Raw genomic sequence first — 27,816 nt, 5'->3', positions numbered from 1 at the left:
CTGACAACATAAAACATAATTATGGTGCGATTGACTGGAATAACCTCACGTTAGTTACGTGTATTAAGTGCCTTTCAGACGGTAGACACGAACCCTGTTACCTTGCCAGTTAAGGAACACACAACATTGCATCGCTAGTTTCTCTCATTGATTCAAATAGCTGCAAACACTGGTTGATGTTACTGTAGCTAGCTAGCAAACATCAGCTAACATAGTGTGACCTGTAATAGAATGCAGCGAAAATGAAGACTGGTGACGGTTATTAAATGTGTTTTCTTGTATTGAGTGGTAGACACCGTCAGATTCCCACACATGCACAGTACCTGCATCTTGTGCCACTGCTGAGGGCTGGGGGGTGGGAGGCAGTGGATCAAACCATTGTGAGGTAAAGGGTGGGGGTCGCAATCTTTAGAAATGTATAAACGAGCTAATAAGTGTCTACAATCAGCGCAAGTGCTTTCAATGCGTATTATTAATATTATTGAAATTACATAGTTATGTTTCCAGTGATATATTGGGGGGTACAAATCATATTTTTCCCAGGATGGGGGGGTTGTGTCCCCCCGTCCCCCCTGGGATTCCACCGGATCGAGTTCTCTCATCACACCCGCACCACACACTATAATACTGCAGCACCGTTTCCCCTGCCATAAACCCTCACATTGGTGCCACAAAAAAGAGAAGATGACGATGTATAGGTTCGCAGAGAAAATTGTGTACTGTTTTTGGATATTGGTTAGCGATTTTCAAGGATGCAAATAAATTCCAAAGTATGTGTGGAGTTTTTAGTTCAGATTATTTGTTTGAAATATATATGTGAAATATGTGATCTATAAAGAGAGCTTTATAATCGCGATATTCACTTTTTTGGGTTTGAATAGTGTGAGAAAACAACAATATATTTTAGAGAATCACAAAATAGGGTACAACATTATTTCTAGCTCTTAAAGGGGCAGTAGCAGATTTAAATTAAAGCATTATTTAATATGCAGTTATTCTACTGCTATTTATTCTGTTACTAATAATATTTAAATGTTAATTGTTTATTCTGATTACAATTATTATTTCTCATCTTTTAACTAAATAAAAATATTTTGCTTCCAATATGTAAGCAGGTCAAATCAAAATGTATTTGTCACATACACATGGTTAGCAATGTTAATGCAAGTGTAGCGAAATGCTTGTATATATGAGCTCTGTCAGAACGTGTTAGGCAGACCACAATATAGGTGAAGTCAACTGGCAAACGAGTTGCATTTTTGAACAGTGATAGTCAAAGCGACCTTTAGCCTATCCCATGAGTGTTTGCGAGTTATATGACATATCAGATCTGTTGTAAGAGAATGCTGAACAACAGAGTTAGACACGCCGATCCAAACATTTCCATAACGGTGTCATCGCTTGGTCTGTCCATCTACATTTGGAATCAGTGTTACGGATCTACCAGACCTAGAACTTTTCCATCCCAGGCCAAATATGAGTGAAATCAAACCTACCGATCCAGCAGACACTAACACTGGAGAGGAAAAGGACAGGACAGCATCAAAAGTCTGTTCTGACAGTTTAAAAACAAAGAAACTTAAACCCGTAAGTGATACATTTTTACATATGCAGCTGTTTGCAATTTTGCCTATAAAATAACTATCTTCACGTATACAATATTGCTAATTTATTTGACAAAAACTTTTGCTTTATAATCTTGTTTTCCAAATAGCCCAAACCCCAGAATGCCGTGACAATCGCCGTCTCCTCTCGAACCCTTTTCAACATGGATGAGGAACGGAAGATCTATGAGGAAGAGGGAGTCGAGAAGTATATGGCCTACATGAATCAACAGGAGCACGAGAATGAGCCACTCATGCCAGGTGTTGCGTTTCCCCTTGTGAAGGTATATTAGAGGGATTGAATTAACTAAAGATTTGGCCAACTTGCATGTCTGTATATGGGAGTATAAGAGGGTGGGGTTGCACTACGACTTCATATAGATTCTGTATTGTGGGTGAAAATGAAACTTCATTCACTGTTGCCAATGTCTTTATTCCTAGATGGAATTTGTGTAATGCATCAAGAATAGTGTTTTGCTCAGAATTACAATAGGCAATATTGTTTCCCACAATTATGCACACCATCTATACATGAATGCATGAATGACACTTTGGCAGAATATTCTTGTTTTTCCCTATTTAAACTGTTCTACACTCTTAGAAGTAAAGGTGCCTGGAAGAACCTTTAGGGTTGCCACACCTACAGAACCTTTCCAGTTGAAAAAGGTTTCCTTGAGGAACCCCTCTGAAAAGTTCATTCGAGGAACCCTTGTGTAAAGGTTTGAAAAGGAATATTTTTGTGATGGGAGGTATTCAATGTTGAGCCTTTTTGATAATATATTGTAGAGGTGCCTGTCTATCAGATTGGATGCGTGGCTTATTGGAGCCGTGGCTTTCAGTCTAATACAGACCAGCCAGGTTGTATTTGGTCTAATACAAACCAGCCAGGTTGTAGATGGTCTAGTCTAGTACAAACCAGTCAGGTTGTAATTGGTCTAGTACAAACCAGCCAGGTTGTAGTTGGTCTAGTCTAGTACAAACCAGTCAGGTTGTAGTTGGTCTAGTCTAGTACAAACCAGTCAGGTTGTAGTTGGTCTAGTCTAGTACAAACCAGTCAGGTTGTAATTGGTCTAGTACAAACTAGCCAGGTTATAGTTGGTCTAGTCTAGTACAAACCAGTCAGGTTGTAGTTGGTCTAGTCTAGTACAAACCAGTCAGGTTGTAATTGGTCTAGTCTAGTACAAACCAGTCAGGTTGTAATTGGTCTAGTACAAACCAGCCAGGTTGTAGTTGGTCTAGTCTAGTACAAACCAGCCAGGTTATAGTCGGTCTAGTCTAGTATAAACCAGCCAGGTTATAGTCGGTCTAGTCTAGTACAAACTAGCCAGGTTGTAGTTGGTCTAATACAAACCAGCCAGGTTGTAGTTGGTCTAATACAAACCATCCAGGTTGTAGTTGGTCTAATACAAACCAGCCAGGTTGTAGTTGGTCTAATACAAACCAGCCAGGTTGTAGTTGGTCTAATACAAACCAGCCAGGTTGTAGTCGGTCTAATACAAACCAGCCAGGTTGTATTTGGTCTAATACAAACCAGCCAGGTTGTAGTTGGTCTAGTCTAGTACAAACCAGCCAGGTTGTAGTTGGTCTAGTCTAGTACAAACCAGCCAGGTTGTAGTTGGTCTAGTCTAATACAAACCAGCCAGGTTGTAGTTGTTCTAATACAAACCAGCCAGGTTGTAGTTGGTCTAATACAAACCAGCCAGGTTGTAGTTGGTCTAATACAAACCAGCCAGGTTATAGTTGGTCTAGTCTAATACAAACCAGCCAGGTTGTAGTTGGTCTAATACAAACCAGCCAGGTTATAGTTGGTCTAGTCTAATACAAACCAGCCAGGTTGTAGTTGGTCTAGTCTAATACAAACCAGCCAGGTTGTAGTTGTTCTAATACAAACCAGCCAGGTTGTAGTTGGTCTAATACAAACCAGCCAGGTTGTAGTTGGTCTAATACAAACCAGCCAGGTTGTAGTTGGTCTAATACAAACCAGCCAGGTTGTAGTTGGTCTAATACAAACCAGCCAGGTTATAGTTGGTCTAATACAAACCAGCCAGGTTGTAGTTGGTCTAATACAAACCAGCCAGGTTGTAGTTGGTCTAGTCTAATACAAACCAGCCAGGTTATAGTTGGTCTAATACAAATCAGCCAGGTTGTAGTTGGTCTAATACAAACCAGCCAGGTTGTAGTTGGTCTAGTCTAATACAAACCAGACAGGTTGTGTCATCGTTTCTTAATCCCTGAAAACACACTCACACACACACACTCTGCAGGCTCTGATGACGGTAAACTCCAGACTGAGGCAGCTCTACCCCGACAGTGAGGAGCTGTTTGACATCGTCCTGATGACTAATAACCACGCCCAGGTCGGGGTGCGCCTCATCAACAGCATCAACCACTACGGTCCGTAAAACACGCATACAACACGCTTTGACACGCTTACTGCAATGTTACAGCCACGCCTACGATGTTATAAGACACACCTGTTTTGTAATGCAAAGTATGGGGCCTGTTAAAAACCCTATCTCAATCCCTCTCTCTGGCCCTGGTACACAGAGGCACAAACTTTAGAGAGAAACTCCAGCCCAGCAGCGGTTACCATCCCCTGGCTTCACACCTCTGGCCCTGACTACTCTGTTGCTAGGGGTTGCAAAAGGCCCTTCCAGAACTCTCTTCCCCGATTAGATTCATGTGACCTGGTCAGTCAATCATAAGCTGTACCTGGTGGGGATTTCAAACCCCAACACAGTCTGTGCTTTTGTTGAACTTAGGGTTGCAGAGACAACATGTCATAAGAACCATGTACCACTTCAACTAATATCTGGACCTTCTACATGGACAATCCTGCCTCTGGACATTTCCTGATCAAGCATCTTTGACACTATACACTATCAACACTACTAGTTCCCTCCTTTGTAAAGTTGTGTGTGTGTCTGTTTGGTGAATAGGCAATAAAGTGTGGATTGTGTGCATCCCTATCTCCTGCTTGTTATCAGTCGTCTTACCGGGACTCTGGGACAGTTGTACCTATATATTTAAACCAGCACCAGTTGGTGGTGCTCATTCTCGGGGTCCATTGAATGATTGGACATCCAATTTAAAAGGTACAATATGCAGAAATCGCTCCGTCATTTCCTTGTTGCTAAAATTCGAAACAAACAGGCAGTGATTGTATCTAAACTGCTGTGAAATACATTTTCCATAAACAAAAATATTGTATTTTCACCTGGTATACAAAACCGAAAGTAAAAGATGAAAAAAATGTACTTAACGGGAAGCATACAAATAGAAGATATCTACCGCTTGTTAGACTTGCTTTCAATGAGAATGAAAGATCTATAACTCAAATTTCTATGTGCATTTGGTTGGGTCACCAAAAAGTTACATATTGCAGCTTTAATGCTGCTCCTTTGACCAAATATGTTGTTTTTATTGTTTAGGCCTCTTGTTCTTGATATGTAGTGGCCATCTTTGGCCACCACCCTGATGACTTTACATCACATTTCTATACGGTGATAATGTTTTTGTTGTTTCGTCTGACAGATTTAACCATTGAGAGATTCTGTATGACTGGAGGGAAAAGCCCCATTGGCTATCTGAAGGCCTACATGACCAACCTGTACCTCTCCAAGGATGGAGAGAAAGTCACTGAGGCCATTGAGGAGGGTAGGTGGTGATGACACTGTTTTTTAGCCTCTAGAGATTTAACTTGTTTAGCTTAGCAATGGTGCTAAGTCAACAACTGTAGATGTACATTGTGGTAACACGTTATAGTATAGCCTACAGATATAATGCATGGATGATGCTGTTGTAATAGGTTGTGACTCATTGTAATGGCTGGAATGGAATCAATGGAACATGGTCAAACATGTGGTTTCCATGTGTGATGTGTACGATACCCTTCCGTTTATTCCATTCCAGTCATTACAATGAGCCTGTCCTCCTGTAGCTCCTTGTACAACATCACGACACTTCCAGGAAAGCTTGTGAAACAGACCAAACAGTTCAGGCCGGGGTTTGAGAAGTCAATGAGAGAAGTGAACAATTATTCCTTAGTTGTTCATTAAGATCCTAGATTGGAGCCAATGTCTTAAGTAGTTGAACGTGTTATTATCCTAACTTTGTGAAAATGACACATTTACATTTTTCGTCAAAACCTACTTTAAATTGAAGGAGTGGCTTTGATTTGACATCCTGCAGATGTGCAGTTCGGCGTGAGACAACTTAGACCTGATGACATGTATTTACGCATAAGATGAGTTAGCCAATGTCACCATGACACGGCCTGCAAGTGTGATCGAGGATTTTAATTACATACATGTGTGTGTGTGTGTGTGTGTGTATATATATATATATATATATATATATATATATACATACATACACATACACAAACACACACACACACACGCACACACACACACACACACACACACACACACACACACACACACACACACACACACACACACACACACACACACACACACACAGTTGAAGTTGGATGTTTACATACACTTAGGTTGGAGTCATTAAAACTCGTTTTTCAACCTCTCCATAAATGTATTGTTTATCAAACTATAGTTTTGGGAAGTCGGAGGGACATCTACTTTATGCATGACACAAGTCATTTTTATAACAATTGTTTACAGACAGATTATTTCACTTATAATTCACTGTTTCACAATTCCAGTGGGTCAGAAGTTCACATAAACTAAGTTGACTTTGCCTTTAAACAGCTTGGAAAATTCCAGAAAATGATGTCATAGCTTTAGATGTTTTTGATAGGCTAATTGCCATCATTTGAGTCGTTTGGAGGTGTGCCAGTATTTCAAGGCCTACCTTCAAACTCAGTGCCTATTTGCTTGACATCATGGGAAAATCAAAAGAAATTAGCCAAGACCTCAGAAAAAACATTGTAGACCTCCACAAGTCTGCTTCATTCTGGGGAGCAATTTCCAAACGTTTGAAGGTACCACGTTCATCTGTTCAAACAACAGTACGCAAGTATAAACACCATGGGACCATGCAGCTGTCATACCGCTCAGGAAGGAGAAGCGTTCTGTCTCCTAGAGATGAACGTACTTTGGTGCGAAAAGTGCAAATCAATCCTAGAACAACAGCAAAGGACCTTGTGAAGATGCTGGAGGAAACAGGTACAAAAGTATCTATATCCAAACGAGTCCTATATCGACATAACCTGAAAGGCCACTCATTAAGGACGAAGCCACTGCTCCAAAACCACCATAAAAAAGTGAGACTACGGTTTGCAACTGCACATGGGGACAAAGATTGTACTTTTTGGAGAAATGTCTTTTGGTCTAATGAAAAAAAAATAAAACTGTTTGCAATAATGACCATCATTATGTTTGGAGGAAAAAGGGGGAGGCTTCCAAGCTGAAGAACACCATCCCATCCGTGAAGCACGGAGGTGGCAGCATCATGTTGTGGGGGTGCTTTGCTGCAGGAGGGACTGGTGCACTTCTCAAACTAGATTGCATCATGAGGAGGAAAAGTATGTGGATATATTGAAGTAACATCTCAAGACATCAGTTAAAGCTTGGTCGCAAATGGGTCTTCCAAATGAACAATGACCCCAAGCAGACTTCCAAAGTTGTGGCAAAATGGCTTAAGGACAAAAAAGTCAAGGTATTGGAGTGGCCATCACAAAGCCCTGACCTCAATCCCATAGAAAATTTGTGGGCAGAACTGAAAAAGCGTGTGCGAGCAAGGAGACCTACAAACCTGACTCAGTTACACCAGCTCTGTCAGGAGGAATGGGACAAAATTCACCCAACTTATTGTGGGAAGCTTGTGGAAGGCTACCCAAAACATTTGACCCAAGTTAAACATTTTAACGGCAATGCTACTAAATACAAATTGAGTGTATGTAAACTTCTGACCCACTGGGAATGTGATGAAAGAAATAAAAGCTGAAATAATTAATTAATAATAATTCTCTCTACTATTATACTGACATTTCACATTCTTTAAATTCTTAAAATAAAGTGGTGATCTAACTGACTTAAGACAGGGAAGCTTTACTTGGAATTGTGAAACTGAGTTTAAATGTATTTGGCTAAGGTGTATCTAAACTTCCATCTTCAACTGTACATATGTGTGTGTATATGTTTGTGTATGTGTGTGTTACAGTTGAACTTGTGTTTATTTACCCCTCCAGCTGCGTACCCCCTCCAGCACAAGGGTCAGCGCACTCTCAAATGTTTTTTGCCATCATTGTAAGCCTGCCACACACACATTATACAATATATTTATTAAACATAAGAATGAGTGTGAGTTTTTGTCACACCCGGCTCGTGGAAAGTGACAAAGAGCTCTTATAGGACCAGGGCGCAAATAATAATATAATAATAATCAATAATTTTGCTCTTTACTTAGTCATCTAACATATACAACCTTACTTGTTCATTGAAAATTGTGAATAATTCACCACAGGTTAATGAGAATGGTGTGCTTGAAAGGATGCACATAACTCTGCAATGTTGGGTTGTATTGGAAAGAGTCTCTGTCTTTTCCCACACACAGTCTGTGCCTGTATTTAGTTTAGTGATGGCTGAGAATCCACTCTCACATAGGTACAGTACGTGGTTGCAAAGGGAATCAGTGTCTTAACTGCGCTATTTGCCAAGGCAGGATACTCTGAGCGCAGCCCAATCCAGAAATCTGGCAGTGGCTTTTGATTTAAATGACATTTCCACAGAACCGCTTGTTGCAATTTCAATGAGGCTCTCTTGTTCAGATATCATTAAGTGGACTGGAGGCAGAGCATGAAAGGGATAACCAATCCAGTTGTTTGTGTCATCCGTTTCAGGAAAGTACCTGCGAAATTGCGAACCCAGCTCACTCAGGTGCTTCGCTATATCACATTTGACATTGTCCGTAAACTTGAGTTCATTTGCGGACACACAAAATCATCCAATGATGGAAAGACCCATGTGAGGTCCTTTTTAATGCAGACAGAGCAGAGCTCCAATGTCTTAATCATAGCCTCAATTTTGTCCTGCTCATTGAATATAGTTGCGGAGAGTCCCTGTAATCCTAGATTCAGATCCTTCAGGCGAGGATAAAACATCACCCAGATTGGCCAGTCCTGTGGGAAACTCGTCATCATGCAATCGGTCAGAGAAATGAAAATTGAAATCTTTAAGCTCTTCTCTCAATTAAAAAGAAACGTGTCAACACCTTTCCCCTGTGATAACCCGCACACTTCAGTATGTTGCAAACGCGTTACATGGTCGCTGCCCATATCATTGCATAATGCAGAAAATACACAATAGTTCAGGGGCCTTACTTTAACTAAGTTGACCATTTTCACTGTAGTGTCCAAAACATCTTTCAAGCTGTCAGGCATTCCTTTTGCAGCAACAGCCTCTTGGTGGATGCTGCAGTGTACCCAAGTACACTGTCATGGCTTTTGCGCCATCAGTACAGATACCAACACATCTTGACCACCAAAGTCCATTTGATGTCACAAAGCTGTCCATTACTTGAAAAATATCCTCTCCTGTTGTCCTGGTTTCCAATGGTTTGAAGAATCAAATCAAAGTTGTCACGTGCGCTGAATACAACAGGTGTAGGTAGACCTTACAGTGAAATGCTTACTAACAGGCTCTACCCAATAGTGCAAAAAGGTATTAGGTGAACAATAGGTAAGTAAAGAAATAAAACAACAGTGGAAAATAACAGTAGCGAGGCTGTATACAGTAGCAAGGTTATAAAAGTAGCGAGGCTACATACAGACACCGGTTAGTCAGGCTGATTGAGGTAGTATGTACATGTAGATTTGGTTAAAGTGACTATATATGATGAACAGAGAGTAGCAGTAGCGTAAAAGAATGCAGATAGCCCGGTTAGCCAATGTGCGGGAGTACTGGTTGGTCGGCCCAATTGAGGTAGTATGTACATGAATGTATAGTTAAAGTGACTATGCATATATGATAAACAAAGAGTAGCAGCAGCGTAAAAGGAGGGGTTTTAGGGCCTTCCTCTGACACTGCCTGGTGTAGAGGTCCTGGTTGGCAGGCAGCTTAGCCCCAGTGATGTACTGGGCCATACGCACTACCCTCTGTAGTGCCTTGCGGTCAGAGGCCGAGCAATTGCCGTACCAGGCAGTGATGCAACCAGCCAGGATGCTCTCGATGTTGCAGCTGTAGAACCCTTTGAGGATCTCAGGACCCATGCCAAATCTTTTTAGTTTCCTGAGAGGGGAATAGGCTTTGTCGTGCCCTCATCACGACTGTCTTGGTGTGTTTGGACCATTCTAGTTTGTTATTGATTTGGACACCAAGGAACTTGAAGCTCTCAACCTGCTCCACTACAGCCCTGTTGAAGAGAATGGGGGCATGCTCGGTCCTCCTTTTCCTGTAGTCCACAATCATCTCCTTAGTCTTGATTACGTTGAGGGATAGGGTGTTATTCTGGCAACACCCGGACAGGTCTCTGACCTCCTCCCTATAGGCTGTCTTGTCATTGTTGGTGATCAGGCCTACCACTGTTGTGTCGTCTGCAAACTTAATGATGGTGTCGGAGTCGTGTCTGGCCATGCAGTTGTGGGTGAACAGGGAGTACAGGAGGGGACTGAGCACGCACCCCTGGGGAGCTCCAGTGTTTAGGATCAGCATGGCAGATGTGTTGCTACCTACCCTCACCACCTGGGGGCGGCCCGTCAAGAAGTCCAGGATCCAGTTGCAGAGGGAGGTGTTTAGACCCAGGATCCTTAGCTTAGTGTTGAGCTTTGAGGGCGCTTTGGTGTTGAACGCTGAGCTGCTTAATTCTTGCTCCAAAAACTCCCGCTGCTTATTTTTCAAATTGGCATGTTTGTTTCTAAATGTCTGCGCAAGAGTGAAGGATTCATCGAGTTGTGACATAGTACTTTTGCACATATAACACAATGTGGATGAGGAGAGGCACTACTCCCAATATAAGTGAACCCCAAATCAATGTAGTTCTCATCATATTTGCGCCTCTTCGATGGTCCAACGTCCTGTTGTTCAGTGCTTTCCCAGGTAAGGGGGCAGTAGCTCTTTGGCTGCATCAGATTCATAACTGTCAGTGTCCATGCTAGCTGAGCTAACAACAAATGTAAAATACTGATGCTAGCATTGGATGTGCTTGTGGAAGCAGAACAACTTGTGTCGTCGACAGGTACAGATGTAGTACTGCTGGTAGTAGCAGTACTACCAGTAGAGATGGTATGTGTCTCTATGGACGCAGGCCTTACTTTTTTTTTTACCATTTATACATTTTCAAGTCAACGGAATGAGCAGCAGCTATGTTTGGAATTCCCGTTAGAGAGTAAGGGTTAATGTGATTGGATGTTAATTTGACTAGGCTACCTGTATTTGACATTGTGTTACTTCGCTGATCACTAAATGGTTTAATTTTATTTTTGCCAGTGAAACGAGGCTACTAATTGTTTTTTTATTTTCATTTAAAAAATTGTGAATCAGTTATTTATTTGTCGTACCCCCGACGGCATTACCTGTACCCCAATTTGGGAAAACCTGCACTAGTCACTATTTATGAGGGTTATTAGTAAGAATTAAATCAATCAATAAGAATATAACAAGGTTTTTCACATTTTGAGATCAGTTGAGTCATCTTAAAATCAATACTTATACTCTTAAATTGATCTGAGGCCTGAAATGGCCAATCCAGATTCAAATCCAGATTCAAATCAATTCCTAGGACAAGGACCAGGGGGTTGGCGGCTTCGAGCAACAAATAAATTCCAGCAACAAAAAAATGTGTATTCTGGTTTATGGACACGTTTCTTTGGAACAGAAATATTTAAAGATTATTAACTATTATTAAGATTATGAGATTATTTGTTATGAGAATGTATAAAACCCTAATAATATTTTATAAACAGGCATTGCTGCAGCGACCATGTTTGCATCTGGAGAAGTGGAGAACCAACTGTCCGACACACAGCTGAAAGTAGCTTTTGACGGAGACGCAGTCCTCTTCTCTGATGAGTCGGAAATCATCGCGAAACAACGTGGCCTGGATAAGTTCTTTGAGCACGAGCAGGAGTTTGAGAACATACCTCTTAAAAAGGTAATCACGAGAGGACTCTGAAGTACTGCATGTCTACATTTTATGTAAATGTTTGACATTGTTTTTTTTCTTCAGATTTCCTTATTTGGAGTCTCCTACATTGTTAGAAAAAATGGGCTATCTACAATGTAAAGGGGTTATTTGGCTGTCCCCATAGGAAACCGTTTGATGAACCCTTTTTGGTTCCAGGTAGAACCCTTTCCACAGAGGGTTTTACATGGAACTCAAAAGGGTTCTACCCGGGACCAAAAAGGGTTCTACCGGGAACCAAACAGGGTTATCCTGTGGGGACAGCCGAAGAACCCTTTTGTAACCCTTTTTTATAAGAGTGTATACAGGGGTTATAGATTTCCAACTAACTAGCAACCAACTTTTTAACTGACTGTCACACTATCCCTAATCCCTGACGTAACCCTTACCTTAATTGTACCAAGTTGTTGCATATCAACATTGGCAGTTAATATCTTGGTGATAGTTTGAACATCTATAGACCATCTATAATAGGGGACTATCCCAATAACCCATTGATTATTTACTTTGCTTTTGGACAAAAGTAAAAACAATACTATGCTAACCCTATGTCTCATTTGTTTCTCTCAGGGTCCCTTGAAGTGTTTCCTGGAGGTGCTGGGGAAGCTCCAGAGAAAGTTCTACGCCAAGAACGAGCGTATGACCTGCCCCATTCGTACCTACCTGGTAACAGCCCGCAGTGCAGCCAGCTCAGGGGCCCGTGTCCTCAAGACTCTCAGGAGCTGGGGCCTGGAGATCGATGAAGCCCTGTTCCTAGCCGGGGCCCCCAAAGGGCCTCTCCTGCAAATGATCCGTCCCCACATATTTTTCGACGACCAGATGTTCCACATCGAGGGAGCCAAGGAGCTGGGGACCATCGCTGCACACGTGCCTTATGGGATCGGACAGAAGTATCAAAAGGGGGAACTTATTGAGCAGCCTGACAAAGATGTCAAAGACAAGAAGTAAAGAACCTCCTAGTGGTGGGGAGATATCATACGTTATGCAAATGCTTAGTTGCACACAACCCTGTCATCAGCTGTAGGACCTTTATTGTTTATCAGGATTTTATATTATTTCTCTTTTTTACACATTATTACAAACATCTTTATCAGAGAATATTGTATTAACAGGAGAGAAAAACACATAGTTTTACTGTAGATGTAATACTCACATCAGGGACCAATGTCACCTAATGTTCTCTATCATAAGGAGAGAAAGGATCACTTTCCTACAATACTCATCGCAATCACTTATAGTCTTTAATAGTATTTGGTAAAATATGTATTTTTTTTTAATGAAAATGTCATAGGGTGTTCAAATTTTACACATGAAAGTATATTTGGCAAAGTGTATTTTATATCTTTAGATATGTGCACTCTAGTGCACTAACAAGGTAGAATGGTTATTGATATGAAGCGCTGAAAAAAATATGCGTTTTGGTTTTACTGCACACCATACAAAACAGACATTAACACATTATTATTTATTATTTACACTTAGATGCAGTCGGGATCTTAAGCACTTACAAACTCGTACCATATTATACGAATTGCATTTTTTTTTTGCAGGACATGACATCACACAAAATGGATGATGTAGTACACAATTGTGCATATTTTTTGGGAACCCATTTTGGCTCGTGAGGACGACTTTAAAAAATATCGTCTGAAATGTACTAAACTTTAGAAGCAAAACTTTAATGTTCAATCCCCCTTTACTATCCATGCATTGTTCTAATCTATTTCATTTTCTTATTACATTTAATAATACTTGTTTTTAGATGCAAGAAACCTCACCTTGCTCTTAGTAAAGCTGTATTAGGCTATATGTTATATCAAAACCTCAAGCAAGCTAGTTCAACATATCTGTTTCACGAGTAAAATGTTACATGTCAGGCGTTGTGTTCCAAATAGTTTACAGCTGAATATACACAATGTTTTGTTTATTTTTTCAGTTTTAACTGAACCTAAAGGGTTCTATATATAAATGCAATATATAAAGTGTTTTTCCCATGTTTCATGAGCTGAAATAAAAGATCCCAGAAATGTTCCATACATAAAAAGCTTATTTCTCTCAAATGTTGTGCACAAATGTACATCCCTGTTAGTGAGCATTTCTCCTTTGCCAAGATAATCTATACATCTGACAGGTGTGGCATATCAAGAAGCTGATGATACAGCATGATCATTACACACCTGGTGTGCACCTTGTGCTGGGGAAAATAAAATGTGCCGTTTTGTCACACACACAATGCCACAGATGTACGAAGTTTTGAAGGAGCATTCAATTGGCATGCTGAATGCAGGAATGTCTACCAGAGCTGTTGCCAGAGAATTTAATGTTCATTGCTATACCATAAGCCGCCTCCAACGTTGTTCTAGAGAATTTGGCAGTACGTACAACCGGCCTCACAACCGCAGACCACGTCAGCCCAGGACCTCGACATCCGGTTTCTTCACCTGTGGGATCGTCTGAGACCAGTCACCCGGACAGCTGATGAAACTGATGAGTATTTATGTCCCCAGTAAAGCCCTTTTGTGGGGAAAAACTCAATCTGATTGACTGGGCCTTGCTCCCAAGTGGGTGGGCCCACGCCCTTGCCCAGTCAGTCATGTGAAATCCATAGATTAGGGCCTAATGAATCTATTTTAATTGACTCATTTCCTGATATGAACTGTAATAGATGTGAATGACTAATTCATGTTTTTCTGTATTAACAAATCTCACCGGTAGATGGTGTTGCTGGATACAAAATGGCAGATTCTTTTTTTCCACTGGTTTGTGTTGTTTACATTGGCCTTTGCTCTAGCATTGTTTTTGCTCTCACATGCACATTCACTTGTGTTTTAAAACTAGACTAAACCAATCAAATATCTAACAAACTAATTCTGATTCTAGAGCACAATGCTCCATACGTCATATTTCCCCTGTTTGAGTTGATCGAGACCCTTGTTTTATATTCTCTTCCATGCACTTGCAAGAACATAACACTAGAGGGCACTCTCATTCACACTATTTACATGAGGCATTTTCTGCCTGTCGGGCAACAGACTGCATCTCTCCATGAGCTGGGCCCAGCCTGCAGTTTCCATGGATACTCTGGGTGCTGCTGACACCAGGAGGACTGAGTAGGCGCCCGCTTGTTTAAGACACAATTAATAACAAAGGATTAGAGGCACATCGTACCCTGCTGCTTTCTATGAGAGACACGGCATCCTCATCACACAGCCACTACAATGTGTGTGTGCGTGTGTGTGCGTGTGTGTGTGCATGTGTGTGCGTGTGTATATGTGTGTATATGTGTGAGTGTGCAAATTGTATCTGTCGGTGATAAGTGTGTGTCGTGATGGGGGATTCATGGGGGCCCATTGGGGATGTTTTGGTGTCAGCATACAGCAACAACACTTGACTGTATGCTGCTCCCAGGGGGCTAGCATGTGGCACGCCTTTAGACTGTGTTCCATAGCAGTGACACAACATATACACAGTGATATGTCTGCATCATGCCAAGAGGACACTGTGATATGATAATGACATGTATTGAGGTCAGCTGGGTCCTGTTCCATAGGAGGAGGAGCAGGAGCAGGAGGATTCCAACAGCAGCCACATTATCCAGGTCACCAACTGGAATCTGTGATGCCCTAAAATACTGTAATTCAACCCAATGTCTATCCACTAACTGTAATGTGCTGCAGGTCTATTTATAGAGGAACTTGTTCCATTGTTTAGTGATGACATTTCTTTAAGACATTGATGGGCCTAAAACAGAGTTGGAGGCAGATGTGCAGTAAGGACTATACTATAGATTGCTAGTGTAACAAAGATGGTTCTGTACACGTGCACATTTTAAGGCTCTATGTATTTAGTTTCAGGGGATTTTAGAACGTGCACATTTTATGGCTCTATGTATTGAGTTTGTGGATTTTAGAATGTATCTTAAAGTTCTGCTGTGTAAATGCCTGATACTCAGTGTTCCATTAGACCTTGTGCTGTCCTGTCTCATGATTCTGGCATTGGACATTTAATCCTCATAGGATTGTAGGCAATAGTTTAAGTATCCTACATGTTACTTATTCAATCTGAATTCAACATGATATGGAATTGTATGGAACTATTAATTGATTATGTCACAATCAATAGAAGAGTCTCTGGTTGCTATGACATTGATGACCTAGATTTAACTATTGGTGATGCAGTTATGATTAGATTTAACTATTGGTGATGCAGTTATGATTGTGATGCCATAATACGAAGGGATACCTCTGATGTTCCATCCATAGAAATATAATCTTATTCTAGTTATGTGGTTCCATTATCCAGGCACAAGATAGAAAGTTGCCTGAAGGCTTGTGTATCACTAAATTGGCTTTATCTGAGAAAGCAAACCATGGATAACGCTCCTCGAGGTAACTATTTATACACTGCGCTTCTGATTGGTCTGATGTAAGGTTGCAAAATTCTGCCAACTTTCCCAAAAGTCCTCTATGAACAACCACCAATGGAGTAAGAATTGACTTAATTTGTACAGTTCAATAGTTCTGGTGTGGTGAACATATCATTGGTAAACCAAGGCTTTGTCCTGAAATCTTGCTCATGTTCCTCCATCAGTAAGCCATGAGCAGGTAGACATCCCAATGATTGTATAGTATCATTCCATGGTGGACCCATATTAGGGTAAGATTTTTCTACATAACACATGGAACATCTGCACTGAGGTGCATTTCCAATTAAATGAGAATTGGGTGAGAAAGAATCCTAAAGATGGTCCAAGTCTCTTAATCTCAGTCTGATAAACCCTCCTGATGTCTGCAAGGTGATGAGATGATGCAGAGGGCCCACAGACAGGTAAACAACTAGCAGTAGGCAATGAACCTAATGCAGGGGAAGCTGAATACCAAGCAGGGCCAGTTTATTGAGATGCAGAGTGGCGTCTCTCAGGTAGTAGTAGTCTCTCAGGTAGTAGTAGTCTCTCAGGTAGTAGTAGTCTCTCAGGTAGTAGTAGTCTCTCAGGTAGTAGTAGTCTCTCAGGTAGTAGTAGTCTCTCAGGTAGTAGTAGTCTCTCAGGTAGCAGTAGTCTCTCAGGTAGTAGTAGTCTCTCAGGTAGTAGTAGTCTCTCAGGTAGTAGTAGTCTCTCAGGTAGTAGTAGTCTCTCAGGTAGTAGTAGTTTCTCAGGTAGTAGTAGTCTCTCAGGTAGTAGTAGTCTCTCAGATAGTAGTAGTCTCTCAGGTAGTAGTAGTCTGTCAGGTAGTAGTAGTCTGTCAGGTAGTAATAGTCTCTCAGATAGTAGTAGTCTCTCAGGTAGTAGTTTCTCAGATAGTAGTAGTCTCTCAGGTAGTAGTCTCTCAGGTAGTAGTAGTCTCTCAGGTAGTAGTAGTTTCTCAGGTAGTAGTAGTCTCTCAGGTAGTAGTTTCTCAGGTAGTAGTAGTATCTCAGGTAGTAGTTTCTCAGATAGTAGTAGTCTCTCAGGTAGTAGTAGTCTCTCAGGTAGTAGTAGTCTCTCAGGTAGTAGTAGTTTCTCAGATAGTAGTAGTCTCTCAGGTAGTAGTAGTATCTCAGGTAGTAGTAGTCTCTCAGGTAGTAGTAGTCTCTCAGGTAGTAGTAGTCTCTCAGGTAGTAGTAGTCTCTCAGGTAGTATTAGTCTCTCAGGTAGTATTAGTCTCTCAGATAGTAGTAGTCTCTCAGGTAGTAGTCTCTCAGGTAGTAGTAGTCTATCAGATAGTAGTAGTCTCTCAGGTAGTAGTAGTATCTCAGGTAGTAGTCTCTCAGGTAGTAGTAGTCTCTCAGGTAGTAGTCTCTCAGGTAGTAGTAGTCTCTCAGGTAGTAGTCTCTCAGGTAGTAGTAGTCTCTCAGGTAGTAGTAGTCTCTCAGGTAGTAGTAGTTTCTCAGGTAGTAGTAGTCTCTCAGGTAGTAGTAGTCTCTCAGGTAGTAGTAGTTTCTCAGGTAGTAGTAGTCTCTCAGGTAGTAGTAGTCTCTCAGGTAGTAGTAGTCCCTCAGGTAGTAGTAGTCTCTCAGGTAGTAGTAGTCTATCAGATAGTAGTAGTCTCTCAGGTAGTAGTAGTCTCTCAGGTAGTAGTAGTCTCTCAGATAGTAGTAGTCTCTCAGATAGTATTAGTCTCTCAGGTAGTAGTAGTCTCTCAGGTAGTAGTAGTCTCTCAGGTAGTAGTCTCTCAGGTAGTTGTAGTCTCTCAGGTAGTAGTAGTCTCTCAGGTAGTAGTAGTTTCTCAGGTAGTAGTAGTCTGTCAGGTAGTAATAGTCTCTCAGATAGTAGTAGTCTCTCAGGTAGTAGTTTCTCAGATAGTAGTAGTCTCTCAGGTAGTAGTAGTCTCTCAGGTAGTAGTAGTCTCTCAGGTAGTAGTAGTCTCTCAGGTAGTAGTAGTCTCTCAGGTAGTAGTTTCTCAGGTAGTAGTAGTATCTCAGGTAGTAGTTTCTCAGATAGTAGTAGTCTCTCAGGTAGTAGTAGTCTCTCAGGTAGAAGTAGTCTCTCAGGTAGTAGTACTCTCTCAGAGAGTAGTAGTCTCTCAGGTAGTAGTAGTCTCTCAGGTAGTAGTAGTCTCTCAGGTAGTAGTTTCTCAGATAGTAGTAGTATCTCAGGTAGTAGTTTCTCAGATAGTAGTAGTCTCTCAGGTAGTAGTCTCTCAGATAGTAGTAGTCTCTCAGGTAGTAGTAGTCTCTCAGGTAGTAGTAGTCTCTCAGGTAGTAGTTTCTCAGGTAGTAGTAGTATCTCAGGTAGTAGTTTCTCAGATAGTAGTAGTCTCTCAGGTAGTAGTAGTCTCTCAGGTAGAAGTAGTCTCTCAGGTAGTAGTACTCTCTCAGATAGTAGTAGTCTCTCAGGTAGTAGTAGTCTCTCAGGTAGTAGTAGTCTCTCAGGTAGTAGTAGTTTCTCAGATAGTAGTAGTCTCTCAGGTAGTAATAGTCTATCAGGTAGTAGTAGTCTCTCAGGTAGTAGTTTCTCAGGTAGTAGTAGTATCTCAGGTAGTAGTTTCTCAGGTAGTAGTAGTCTCTCATATAGTAGTAGTCTCTCAGATAGTAGTAGTCTCTCAGGTAGTAATAGTCTGTCAGGTAGTAATAGTCTCTCAGATAGTAGTTTCTCAGGTAGTAGTAGTATCTCAGGTAGTAGTTTCTCAGGTAGTAGTAGTATCTCAGGTAGTAGTCTCTCAGATAGTAGTAGTCTCTCAGGTAGTAGTAGTCTGTCAGGTAGTAATAGTCTCTCAGATAGTAGTTTCTCAGGTAGTAGTAGTATCTCAGGTAGTAGTTTCTCAGGTAGTAGTAGTCTCTCAGGTAGTAGTCTCTCAGATAGTAGTAGTCTCTCAGGTAGTAGTAGTCTCTCAGGTAGTAGTAGTCTCTCAGGTAGTAGTTTCTCAGGTAGTAGTAGTCTCTCAGGTAGTAGTCTCTCAGATAGTAGTAGTCTCTCAGGTAGTAGTAGTCTGTCAGGTAGTAATAGTCTCTCAGGTAGTAGTTGCTCAGATAGTAGTAGTATCTCAGGTAGTAGTTTCTCAGATAGTAGTAGTCTCTCAGGTAGTAGTAGTCTCTCAGGTAGTAGTAGTCTCTCAGGTAGTAGTAGTCTCTCAGGTAGTAGTAGTCTCTCAGGTAGTAGTAGTCTCTCAGATAGTAGTAGTCTATCAGGTAGTAGTTTCTCAGGTAGTAGTAGTATCTCAGGTAGTAGTTTCTCAGGTAGTAGTAGTCTCTCAGGTAGTAGTTTCTCAGGTAGTAGTTTCTCAGGTAGTAGTAGTCTCTCAGGTAGTAGTAGTCTCTCAGGTAGTAGTAGTCTCTCAGAAAGTAGTAGTCTCTCAGGTAGTAGTAGTCTCTCAGGTAGTAGTAGTCTCTCAGATAGTAGTAGTCTATCAGGTAGTAGTTTCTCAGGTAGTAGTAGTATCTCAGGTAGTAGTTTCTCAGATAGTAGTAGTCTCTCAGGTAGTAGTCTCTCAGATAGTAGTAGTCTCTCAGGTAGTAGTAGTCTCTCAGGTAGTAGTAGTCTCTCAGGTAGTAGTTTCTCAGGTAGTAGTAGTATCTCAGGTAGTAGTTTCTCAGATAGTAGTAGTCTCTCAGGTAGTAGTAGTCTCTCAGGTAGAAGTAGTCTCTCAGGTAGTAGTACTCTCTCAGATAGTAGTAGTCTCTCAGGTAGTAGTAGTCTCTCAGGTAGTAGTAGTCTCTCAGGTAGTAGTAGTTTCTCAGATAGTAGTAGTCTCTCAGGTAGTAATAGTCTATCAGGTAGTAGTAGTGTCTCAGGTAGTAGTTTCTCAGGTAGTAGTAGTATCTCAGGTAGTAGTTTCTCAGGTAGTAGTAGTCTCTCATATAGTAGTAGTCTCTCAGATAGTAGTAGTCTCTCAGGTAGTAATAGTCTGTCAGGTAGTAATAGTCTCTCAGATAGTAGTTTCTCAGGTAGTAGTAGTATCTCAGGTAGTAGTTTCTCAGGTAGTAGTAGTATCTCAGGTAGTAGTCTCTCAGATAGTAGTAGTCTCTCAGGTAGTAGTAGTCTGTCAGGTAGTAATAGTCTCTCAGATAGTAGTTTCTCAGGTAGTAGTAGTATCTCAGGTAGTAGTTTCTCAGGTAGTAGTAGTCTCTCAGGTAGTAGTCTCTCAGATAGTAGTAGTCTCTCAGGTAGTAGTAGTCTCTCAGGTAGTAGTAGTCTCTCAGGTAGTAGTTTCTCAGGTAGTAGTAGTCTCTCAGGTAGTAGTCTCTCAGATAGTAGTAGTCTCTCAGGTAGTAGTAGTCTGTCAGGTAGTAATAGTCTCTCAGGTAGTAGTTGCTCAGATAGTAGTAGTATCTCAGGTAGTAGTTTCTCAGATAGTAGTAGTCTCTCAGGTAGTAGTAGTCTCTCAGGTAGTAGTAGTCTCTCAGATAGTAGTAGTCTATCAGGTAGTAGTTTTTCAGGTAGTAGTAGTATCTCAGGTAGTAGTTTCTCAGGTAGTAGTAGTCTCTCAGGTAGTAGTAGTCTCTCAGGTAGTAGTAGTCTCTCAGGTAGTAGTAGTCTCTCAGATAGTAGTAGTCTATCAGGTAGTAGTTTCTCAGGTAGTAGTAGTATCTCAGGTAGTAGTTTCTCAGGTAGTAGTAGTCTCTCAGGTAGTAGTTTCTCAGGTAGTAGTTTCTCAGGTAGTAGTAGTCTCTCAGGTAGTAGTAGTCTCTCAGGTAGTAGTAGTCTCTCAGATAGTAGTAGTCTCTCAGGTAGTAGTAGTCTCTCAGGTAGTAGTAGTCTCTCAGATAGTAGTAGTCTATCAGGTAGTAGTTTCTCAGGTAGTAGTAGTATCTCAGGTAGTAGTTTCTCAGGTAGTAGTAGTCTCTCAGGTAGTAGTAGTCTCTCAGGTAGTAGTAGTCTCTCAGGTAGTAGTAGTCTCTCAGGTAAAAGTTTCTCAGGTAGTAGTAGTATCTCAGGTAGTAGTTTCTCAGGTAGTAGTAGTCTCTCAGATAGTAGTAGTCTCTCAGGTAGTAGTAGTCTCTCAGGTAGTAGTAGTCTCTCAGATAGTAGTAGTCTCTCAGGTAGTAGTAGTCTCTCAGGTAGTAGTAGTCTCTCAGGTAGTAGTAGTCTATCAGATAGTAGTAGTCTCTCAGGTAGTAGTAGTCTCTCAGGTAGTAGTAGTCTCTCAGGTAGTAGTTTCTCAGGTAGTAGTAGTATCTCAGGTAGTAGTTTCTCAGATAGTAGTAGTCTCTCAGGTAGTAGTAGTCTCTCAGGTAGTAGTAGTCTCTCAGGTAGTAGTAGTCTCTCAGATAGTAGTAGTTTCTCAGGTAGTAGTAGTCTCTCAGGTAGTAGTTTCTCAGGTAGTAGTAGTATCTCAGGTAGCAGTTTCTCAGATAGTAGTAGTCTCTCAGGTAGTAGTAGTCTCTCAGGTAGTAGTAGTCTCTCAGGTAGTAGTAGTTTCTCAGATAGTAGTAGTCTCTCAGGTAGTAGTAGTATCTCAGGTAGTAGTAGTCTCTCAGGTAGTAGTAGTCTCTCAGGTAGTAGTAGTCTCTCAGGTAGTATTAGTCTCTCAGGTAGTATTAGTCTCTCAGATAGTAGTAGTCTCTCAGGTAGTAGTCTCTCAGGTAGTAGTAGTCTATCAGATAGTAGTAGTCTCTCAGGTAGTAGTAGTATCTCAGGTAGTAGTCTCTCAGGTAGTAGTAGTCTCTCAGGTAGTAGTCTCTCAGGTAGTAGTAGTCTCTCAGGTAGTAGTAGTCTCTCAGGTAGTAGTAGTTTCTCAGGTAGTAGTAGTCTCTCAGGTAGTAGTAGTCTCTCAGGTAGTAGTAGTTTCTCAGGTAGTAGTAGTCTCTCAGATAGTAGTAGTCTCTCAGGTAGTAGTAGTCTCTCAGGTAGTAGTAGTCTCTCAGATAGTAGTAGTCTATCAGGTAGTAGTTTCTCAGGTAGTAGTAGTATCTCAGGTAGTAGTTTCTCAGGTAGTAGTAGTCTCTCAGGTAGTAGTAGTCTCTCAGGTAGTAGTAGTCTCTCAGGTAGTAGTAGTCTCTCAGGTAAAAGTTTCTCAGGTAGTAGTAGTATCTCAGGTAGTAGTTTCTCAGGTAGTAGTAGTCTCTCAGATAGTAGTAGTCTCTCAGGTAGTAGTAGTCTCTCAGGTAGTAGTAGTCTCTCAGATAGTAGTAGTCTCTCAGGTAGTAGTAGTCTCTCAGGTAGTAGTAGTCTCTCAGGTAGTAGTAGTCTATCAGATAGTAGTAGTCTCTCAGGTAGTAGTAGTCTCTCAGGTAGTAGTAGTCTCTCAGGTAGTAGTTTCTCAGGTAGTAGTAGTATCTCAGGTAGTAGTTTCTCAGATAGTAGTAGTCTCTCAGGTAGTAGTAGTCTCTCAGGTAGTAGTAGTCTCTCAGGTAGTAGTAGTCTCTCAGATAGTAGTAGTTTCTCAGGTAGTAGTAGTCTCTCAGGTAGTAGTTTCTCAGGTAGTAGTAGTATCTCAGGTAGTAGTTTCTCAGATAGTAGTAGTCTCTCAGGTAGTAGTAGTCTCTCAGGTAGTAGTAGTCTCTCAGGTAGTAGTAGTTTCTCAGATAGTAGTAGTCTCTCAGGTAGTAGTAGTATCTCAGGTAGTAGTAGTCTCTCAGGTAGTAGTAGTCTCTCAGGTAGTAGTAGTCTCTCAGGTAGTATTAGTCTCTCAGGTAGTATTAGTCTCTCAGATAGTAGTAGTCTCTCAGGTAGTAGTCTCTCAGGTAGTAGTAGTCTATCAGATAGTAGTAGTCTCTCAGGTAGTAGTAGTATCTCAGGTAGTAGTCTCTCAGGTAGTAGTAGTCTCTCAGGTAGTAGTCTCTCAGGTAGTAGTAGTCTCTCAGGTAGTAGTCTCTCAGGTAGTAGTAGTCTCTCAGGTAGTAGTAGTCTCTCAGGTAGTAGTAGTTTCTCAGGTAGTAGTAGTCTCTCAGGTAGTAGTAGTCTCTCAGGTAGTAGTAGTTTCTCAGGTAGTAGTAGTCTCTCAGGTAGTAGTAGTCTCTCAGGTAGTAGTAGTCCCTCAGGTAGTAGTAGTCTCTCAGGTAGTAGTAGTCTATCAGATAGTAGTAGTCTCTCAGGTAGTAGTAGTCTCTCAGGTAGTAGTAGTCTATCAGATAGTAGTAGTCTCTCAGGTAGTAGTAGTCTCTCAGGTAGTAGTAGTCTGTCAGGTAGTAGTAGTCTCTCAGGTAGTAGTAGTCTCTCAGGTAGTAGTAGTCTCTCAGGTAGTAGTCTCTCAGGTAGTAGTAGTCTCTCAGATAGTAGTAGTCTCTCAGATAGTAGTAGTCTCTCAGGTAGTAGTAGTATCTCAGGTAGTAGTAGTCTGTCAGGTAGTAGTAGTCTCTCAGGTAGTAGTAGTCTGTCAGGTAGTAATAGTCTCTCAGGTAGTAGTAGTCTCTCAGGTAGTAGTAGTTTCTCAGATAGTAGTAGTCTCTCAGGTAGTAGTTTCTCAGGTAGTAGTAGTATCTCAGGTAGTAGTTTCTCAGATAGTAGTAGTCTCTCAGGTAGTAGTCTCTCAGATAGTAGTAGTCTCTCAGGTAGTAGTAGTCTCTCAGGTAGTAGTTTCTCAGGTAGTAGTAGTATCTCAGGTAGTAGTTTCTCAGATAGTAGTAGTCTCTCAGGTAGTAGTAGTCTCTCAGGTAGTAGTAGTCTCTCAGGTAGTAGTAGTCTCTCAGATAGTAGTAGTCTCTCAGGTAGTAGTAGTCTCTCAGGTAGTAGTAGTCTCTCAGGTAGTAGTAGTCTCTCAGGTAGTAGTAGTTTCTCAGATAGTAGTAGTCTCTCAGGTAGTAATAGTCTATCAGGTAGTAGTAGTCTCTCAGGTAGTAGTTTCTCAGGTAGTAGTAGTATCTCAGGTAGTAGTTTCTCAGGTAGTAGTAGTCTCTCATGTAGTAGTAGTCTCTCAGATAGTAGTAGTCTCTCAGGTAGTAATAGTCTGTCAGGTAGTAATAGTCTCTCAGATAGTAGTTTCTCGGGTAGTAGTAGTATCTCAGGTAGTAGTTTCTCAGGTAGTAGTAGTATCTCAGGTAGTAGTCTCTCAGATAGTAGTAGTCTCTCAGGTAGTAGTAGTCTGTCAGGTAGTAATAGTCTCTCAGATAGTAGTTTCTCAGGTAGTAGTAGTATCTCAGGTAGTAGTTTCTCAGGTAGTAGTAGTCTCTCAGGTAGTAGTCTCTCAGATAGTAGTAGTCTCTCAGGTAGTAGTAGTCTCTCAGGTAGTAGTAGTCTCTCAGGTAGTAGTTTCTCAGGTAGTACTAGTATCTCAGGTAGTAGTTGCTCAGATAGTAGTAGTATCTCAGGTAGTAGTTTCTCAGATAGTAGTAGTCTCTCAGGTAGTAGTAGTCTCTCAGGTAGTAGTAGTCTCTCAGATAGTAGTAGTCTATCAGGTAGTAGTTTCTCAGGTAGTAGTAGTATCTCAGGTAGTAGTTTCTCAGGTAGTAGTAGTCTCTCAGGTAGTAGTAGTCTCTCAGGTAGTAGTAGTCTCTCAGGTAGTAGTAGTCTCTCAGGTAGTAGTTTCTCAGGTAGTAGTAGTATCTCAGGTAGTAGTTTCTCAGGTAGTAGTAGTCTCTCAGATAGTAGTAGTCTCTCAGGTAGTAGTAGTCTCTCAGGCAGTAGTAGTCTCTCAGATAGTAGTAGTCTCTCAGGTAGTAGTAGTCTCTCAGGTAGTAGTAGTCTCTCAGGTAGTAGTAGTCTATCAGATAGTAGTAGTCTCTCAGGTAGTAGTAGTCTCTCAGGTAGCAGTAGTCTCTCAGGTAGTAGTTTCTCAGGTAGTAGTAGTATCTCAGGTAGTAGTTTCTCAGATAGTAGTAGTCTCTCAGGTAGTAGTAGTCTCTCAGGTAGTAGTAGTCTCTCAGGTAGTAGTAGTCTCTCAGATAGTAGTAGTCTCTCAGGTAGTAGTAGTCTCTCAGGTAGTAGTAGTCTCTCAGGTAGTAGTAGTCTCTCAGGTAGTAGTAGTTTCTCAGATAGTAGTAGTCTCTCAGGTAGTAATAGTTTCTCAGATAGTAGTAGTCTCTCAGGTAGTAGTAGTATCTCAGGTAGTAGTTTCTCAGGTAGTAGTAGTCTCTCAGGTAGTAGTATCTCAGGTAGTAGTTTCTCAGGTAGTAGTAGTCTCTCAGGTAGTAGTAGTCTCTCAGGTAGTAGTAGTCTCTCAGATAGTAGTAGTCTCTCAGGTAGTAGTAGTCGCTCAGGTAGTAGAAGTCTCTCAGATAGTAGTAGTCTAAAAGGTAGTAGTTTCTCAGGTAGTAGTAGTATCTCAGGTAGTAGTTTCTCAGGTAGTAGTAGTCTCTCAGGTAGTAGTAGTCTCTCAGGTAGTAGTAGTCTCTCAGGTAGTAGTAGTCTCTCAGGTAGTAGTTTCTCAGGTAGTAGTAGTATCTCAGGTAGTAGTTTCTCAGGTAGTAGTAGTCTCTCAGATAGTAGTAGTCTCTCAGGTAGTAGTAGTCTCTCAGGTAGTAGTAGTCTCTCAGGTAGTAGTTTCTCAGGTAGTAGTAGTATTTCAGGTAGTAGTTTCTCAGATAGTAGTAGTCTCTCAGGTAGTAGTAGTCTCTCAGGTAGTAGTAGTCTCTCAGGTAGTAGTAGTCTCTCAGATAGTAGTAGTCTCTCAGGTAGTAGTAGTCTCTCAGGTAGTAGTAGTCTCTCAGGTAGTAGTAGTCTATCAGATAGTAGTAGTCTCTCAGGTAGTAGTAGTCTCTCAGGTAGTAGTAGTCTCTCAGGTAGTAGTTTCTCAGGTAGTAGTAGTATCTCAGGTAGTAGTTTCTCAGATAGTAGTAGTCTCTCAGGTAGTAGTAGTCTCTCAGGTAGTAGTAGTCTCTCAGATAGTAGTAGTCTCTCAGGTAGGAGTAGTCTCTCAGGTAGTAGTAGTCTCTAAGGTAGTAGTAGTCTCTCAGGTAGTAGTAGTTTCTCAGATAGTAGTAGTCTCTCAGGTAGTAATAGTCTCTCAGATAGTAGTAGTCTCTCAGGTAGTAGTAGTCTCTCAGGTAGTAGTAGTCTCTCAGGTAGTAGTAGTCTCTCAGGTAGTAGTTTCTCAGGTAGTAGTAGTATCTCAGGTAGTAGTTTCTCAGATAGTAGTAGTCTCTCAGGTAGTAGTAGTCTCTCAGGTAGTAGTAGTCTCTCAGGTAGTAGTAGTCTCTCAGGTAGTAGTAGTATCTCAGGTAGTAGTAGTCTATCAGGTAGTAGTAGTCTGTCAGGTAGTAGTAGTCTCTCAGGTAGTAGTAGTCTCTCAGGTAGTAGTAGTCTCTCAGGTAGTAGTCTCTCAGGTAGTAGTTGTCTCTCAGATAGTAGTAGTCTCTCAGATAGTAGTAGTCTCTCAGGTAGTAGTAGTATCTCAGGTAGTAGTAGTCTGTCAGGTAGTAGTAGTCTCTCAGGTAGTAGTAGTCTCTCAGGTAGTAGTAGTATCTCAGGTAGTAGTAGTCTCTCAGGTAGTAGTAGTCTCTCAGGTAGTAGTAGTCTCTCAGGTAGTAGTAGTCTCTCAGATAGTAGTAGTCTCTCAGATAGTAGTAGTCTCTCAGATAGTAGTAGTCTCTCAGGTAGTAGTAGTATCTCAGGTAGTAGTAGTCTGTCAGGTAGTAGTAGTCTCTCAGGTAGTAGTAGTCTCTCAGGTAGTAGTAGTATCTCAGGTAGTAGTAGTCTCTCAGGTAGTAGTAGTCTCTCAGGTAGTAGTAGTCTCTCAGGTAGTAGTAGTCTCTCAGATAGTAGTAGTCTCTCAGATAGTAGTAGTCTCTCAGGTAGTAGTAGTCTCTCAGATAGTAGTAGTCTGTCAGGTAGTAGTAGTCTCTCAGGTAGTTGTCTCTCAGGTAGTAGTAGTCTCTCAGGTAGTAGTCTCTCAGATAGTAGTAGTCTCTCAGGTAGTAGTCTCTCAGGTAGTAGTAGTCTCTCAGGTATTATTAGTCTCTCAGGTAGTAGTAGTCTCTCAGGTAGTAGTAGTCTCTCAGGTAGTAGTAGTCTCTCAGATAGTAGGAGTCTCTCAGGTAGTAGTAGTCTCTCAGGTATTAGTCTTTCACGTTTGGATGAAAAGCGTGCCCAGAGTAAACTGCCTGCTACTCAGTCCCAGTTGCGAATATATGCATATTATTAGTAGATTTGGATAGAAAACACTCTGAAGTTTTTACAACTGTTTGAATGATGTCTGTGAGTATAACATAATTCATATGTTAGGCAAAAACCTGAGAAAAATCAAACCAGGAAGTGGGAAATCTGAGGTTTGTAGTTTTTCAACTCTTGGCCTATCGAATGCACAGTGTCTATGGGGTCATATTGCACTTCTTAATGCTTCCACTAGATGTCAACAGTCTTTAGATCCTTGTTTGATGCTTCTACTGTGAAGTGGGGGCCAATGAGAGGGGATTGAGTAAGGTCTCTCCCAGAGAGCCACGAGCTGACCAACAGTGAGCTCTGGTCCATTGCATTTCTGAAGACAAAGGAATTCTCCGGTTGGAACATTATTGAAAATTTATGTTAAGAACATCCTAAAGATTGATTCTATACTTCGTTTGACATGTTTCTACGGACTGTAATGGAACTTTTGGACTTTTCGTCTGCCCTTAGTGATCGTGCGTCATGAATTTGGAATACTGGGCTAAACGCGCTAACAAAAAGGAGATATTTGGACATAAATGATGAACTTTATGGAACAAATCAAACATTTATTGTGGAACTGGAATTCCTGGGAGTGCATTCTGATGAAGATCATCAAAGGTAAGGGAATATTTATAATGCTATTTCTGACTTCTGTTGACTCCAACATGGCAGATA

The 27,816-nt window shown here is 41.3% G+C and overlaps 2 protein-coding genes across 2 annotated transcripts in view; one reads left to right on the top strand and one right to left on the bottom strand.

The window, feature by feature from the left end:
- LOC139407365 (synaptotagmin-14-like) overlaps window positions 1-1,772 on the bottom strand; it is a 48,133-nt gene extending 46,361 nt beyond the window's left edge. The window contains exon 1 of the mRNA XM_071151084.1: window positions 1,497-1,772. The gene's annotated coding sequence lies outside the window, so the exon portion shown is untranslated. The remainder of the gene's footprint in view (window positions 1-1,496) is intronic.
- LOC139407366 (cytosolic 5'-nucleotidase 1A-like) lies at window positions 1,315-13,737 on the top strand. The gene is made up of 6 exons (XM_071151085.1): window positions 1,315-1,587; window positions 1,715-1,888; window positions 3,869-3,998; window positions 5,139-5,261; window positions 11,488-11,675; window positions 12,276-13,737. Exons 1-6 carry the CDS (start codon window positions 1,477-1,479, stop codon window positions 12,651-12,653), a joined length of 1,104 nt encoding a protein of 367 aa, XP_071007186.1. The 5' UTR covers window positions 1,315-1,476; the 3' UTR covers window positions 12,654-13,737.
- The last annotated feature ends 14,079 nt before the right edge of the window (window positions 13,738-27,816 follow it).

The sequence above is a fragment of the Oncorhynchus clarkii genome, chromosome 4 (assembly GCF_045791955.1).
Source record: "Oncorhynchus clarkii lewisi isolate Uvic-CL-2024 chromosome 4, UVic_Ocla_1.0, whole genome shotgun sequence".
NCBI classification, from domain to species: domain Eukaryota; kingdom Metazoa; phylum Chordata; class Actinopteri; order Salmoniformes; family Salmonidae; genus Oncorhynchus; species Oncorhynchus clarkii.
Note: the sequence above shows the minus strand (reverse complement) of the source record. Positions and strands in the feature narration are given on the sequence as shown.

What these genes read in the sequence shown, in the direction of transcription:
- LOC139407366 (XM_071151085.1), top strand. Translation starts at nt 1,477, where the DNA reads ATGAGTGAAATCAAACCTACCGATCCAGCAGACACTAACACTGGAGAG. An exon ending in AAACAAAGAAACTTAAACCC is followed by an intron (nt 1,588 to 1,714) that starts GTAAGTGATACA and finishes TTTTCCAAATAG; the next exon opens with CCCAAACCCCAGAATGCCGT. An exon ending in CAACAGCATCAACCACTACG is followed by an intron (nt 3,999 to 5,138) that starts GTCCGTAAAACA and finishes TTCGTCTGACAG; the next exon opens with ATTTAACCATTGAGAGATTC.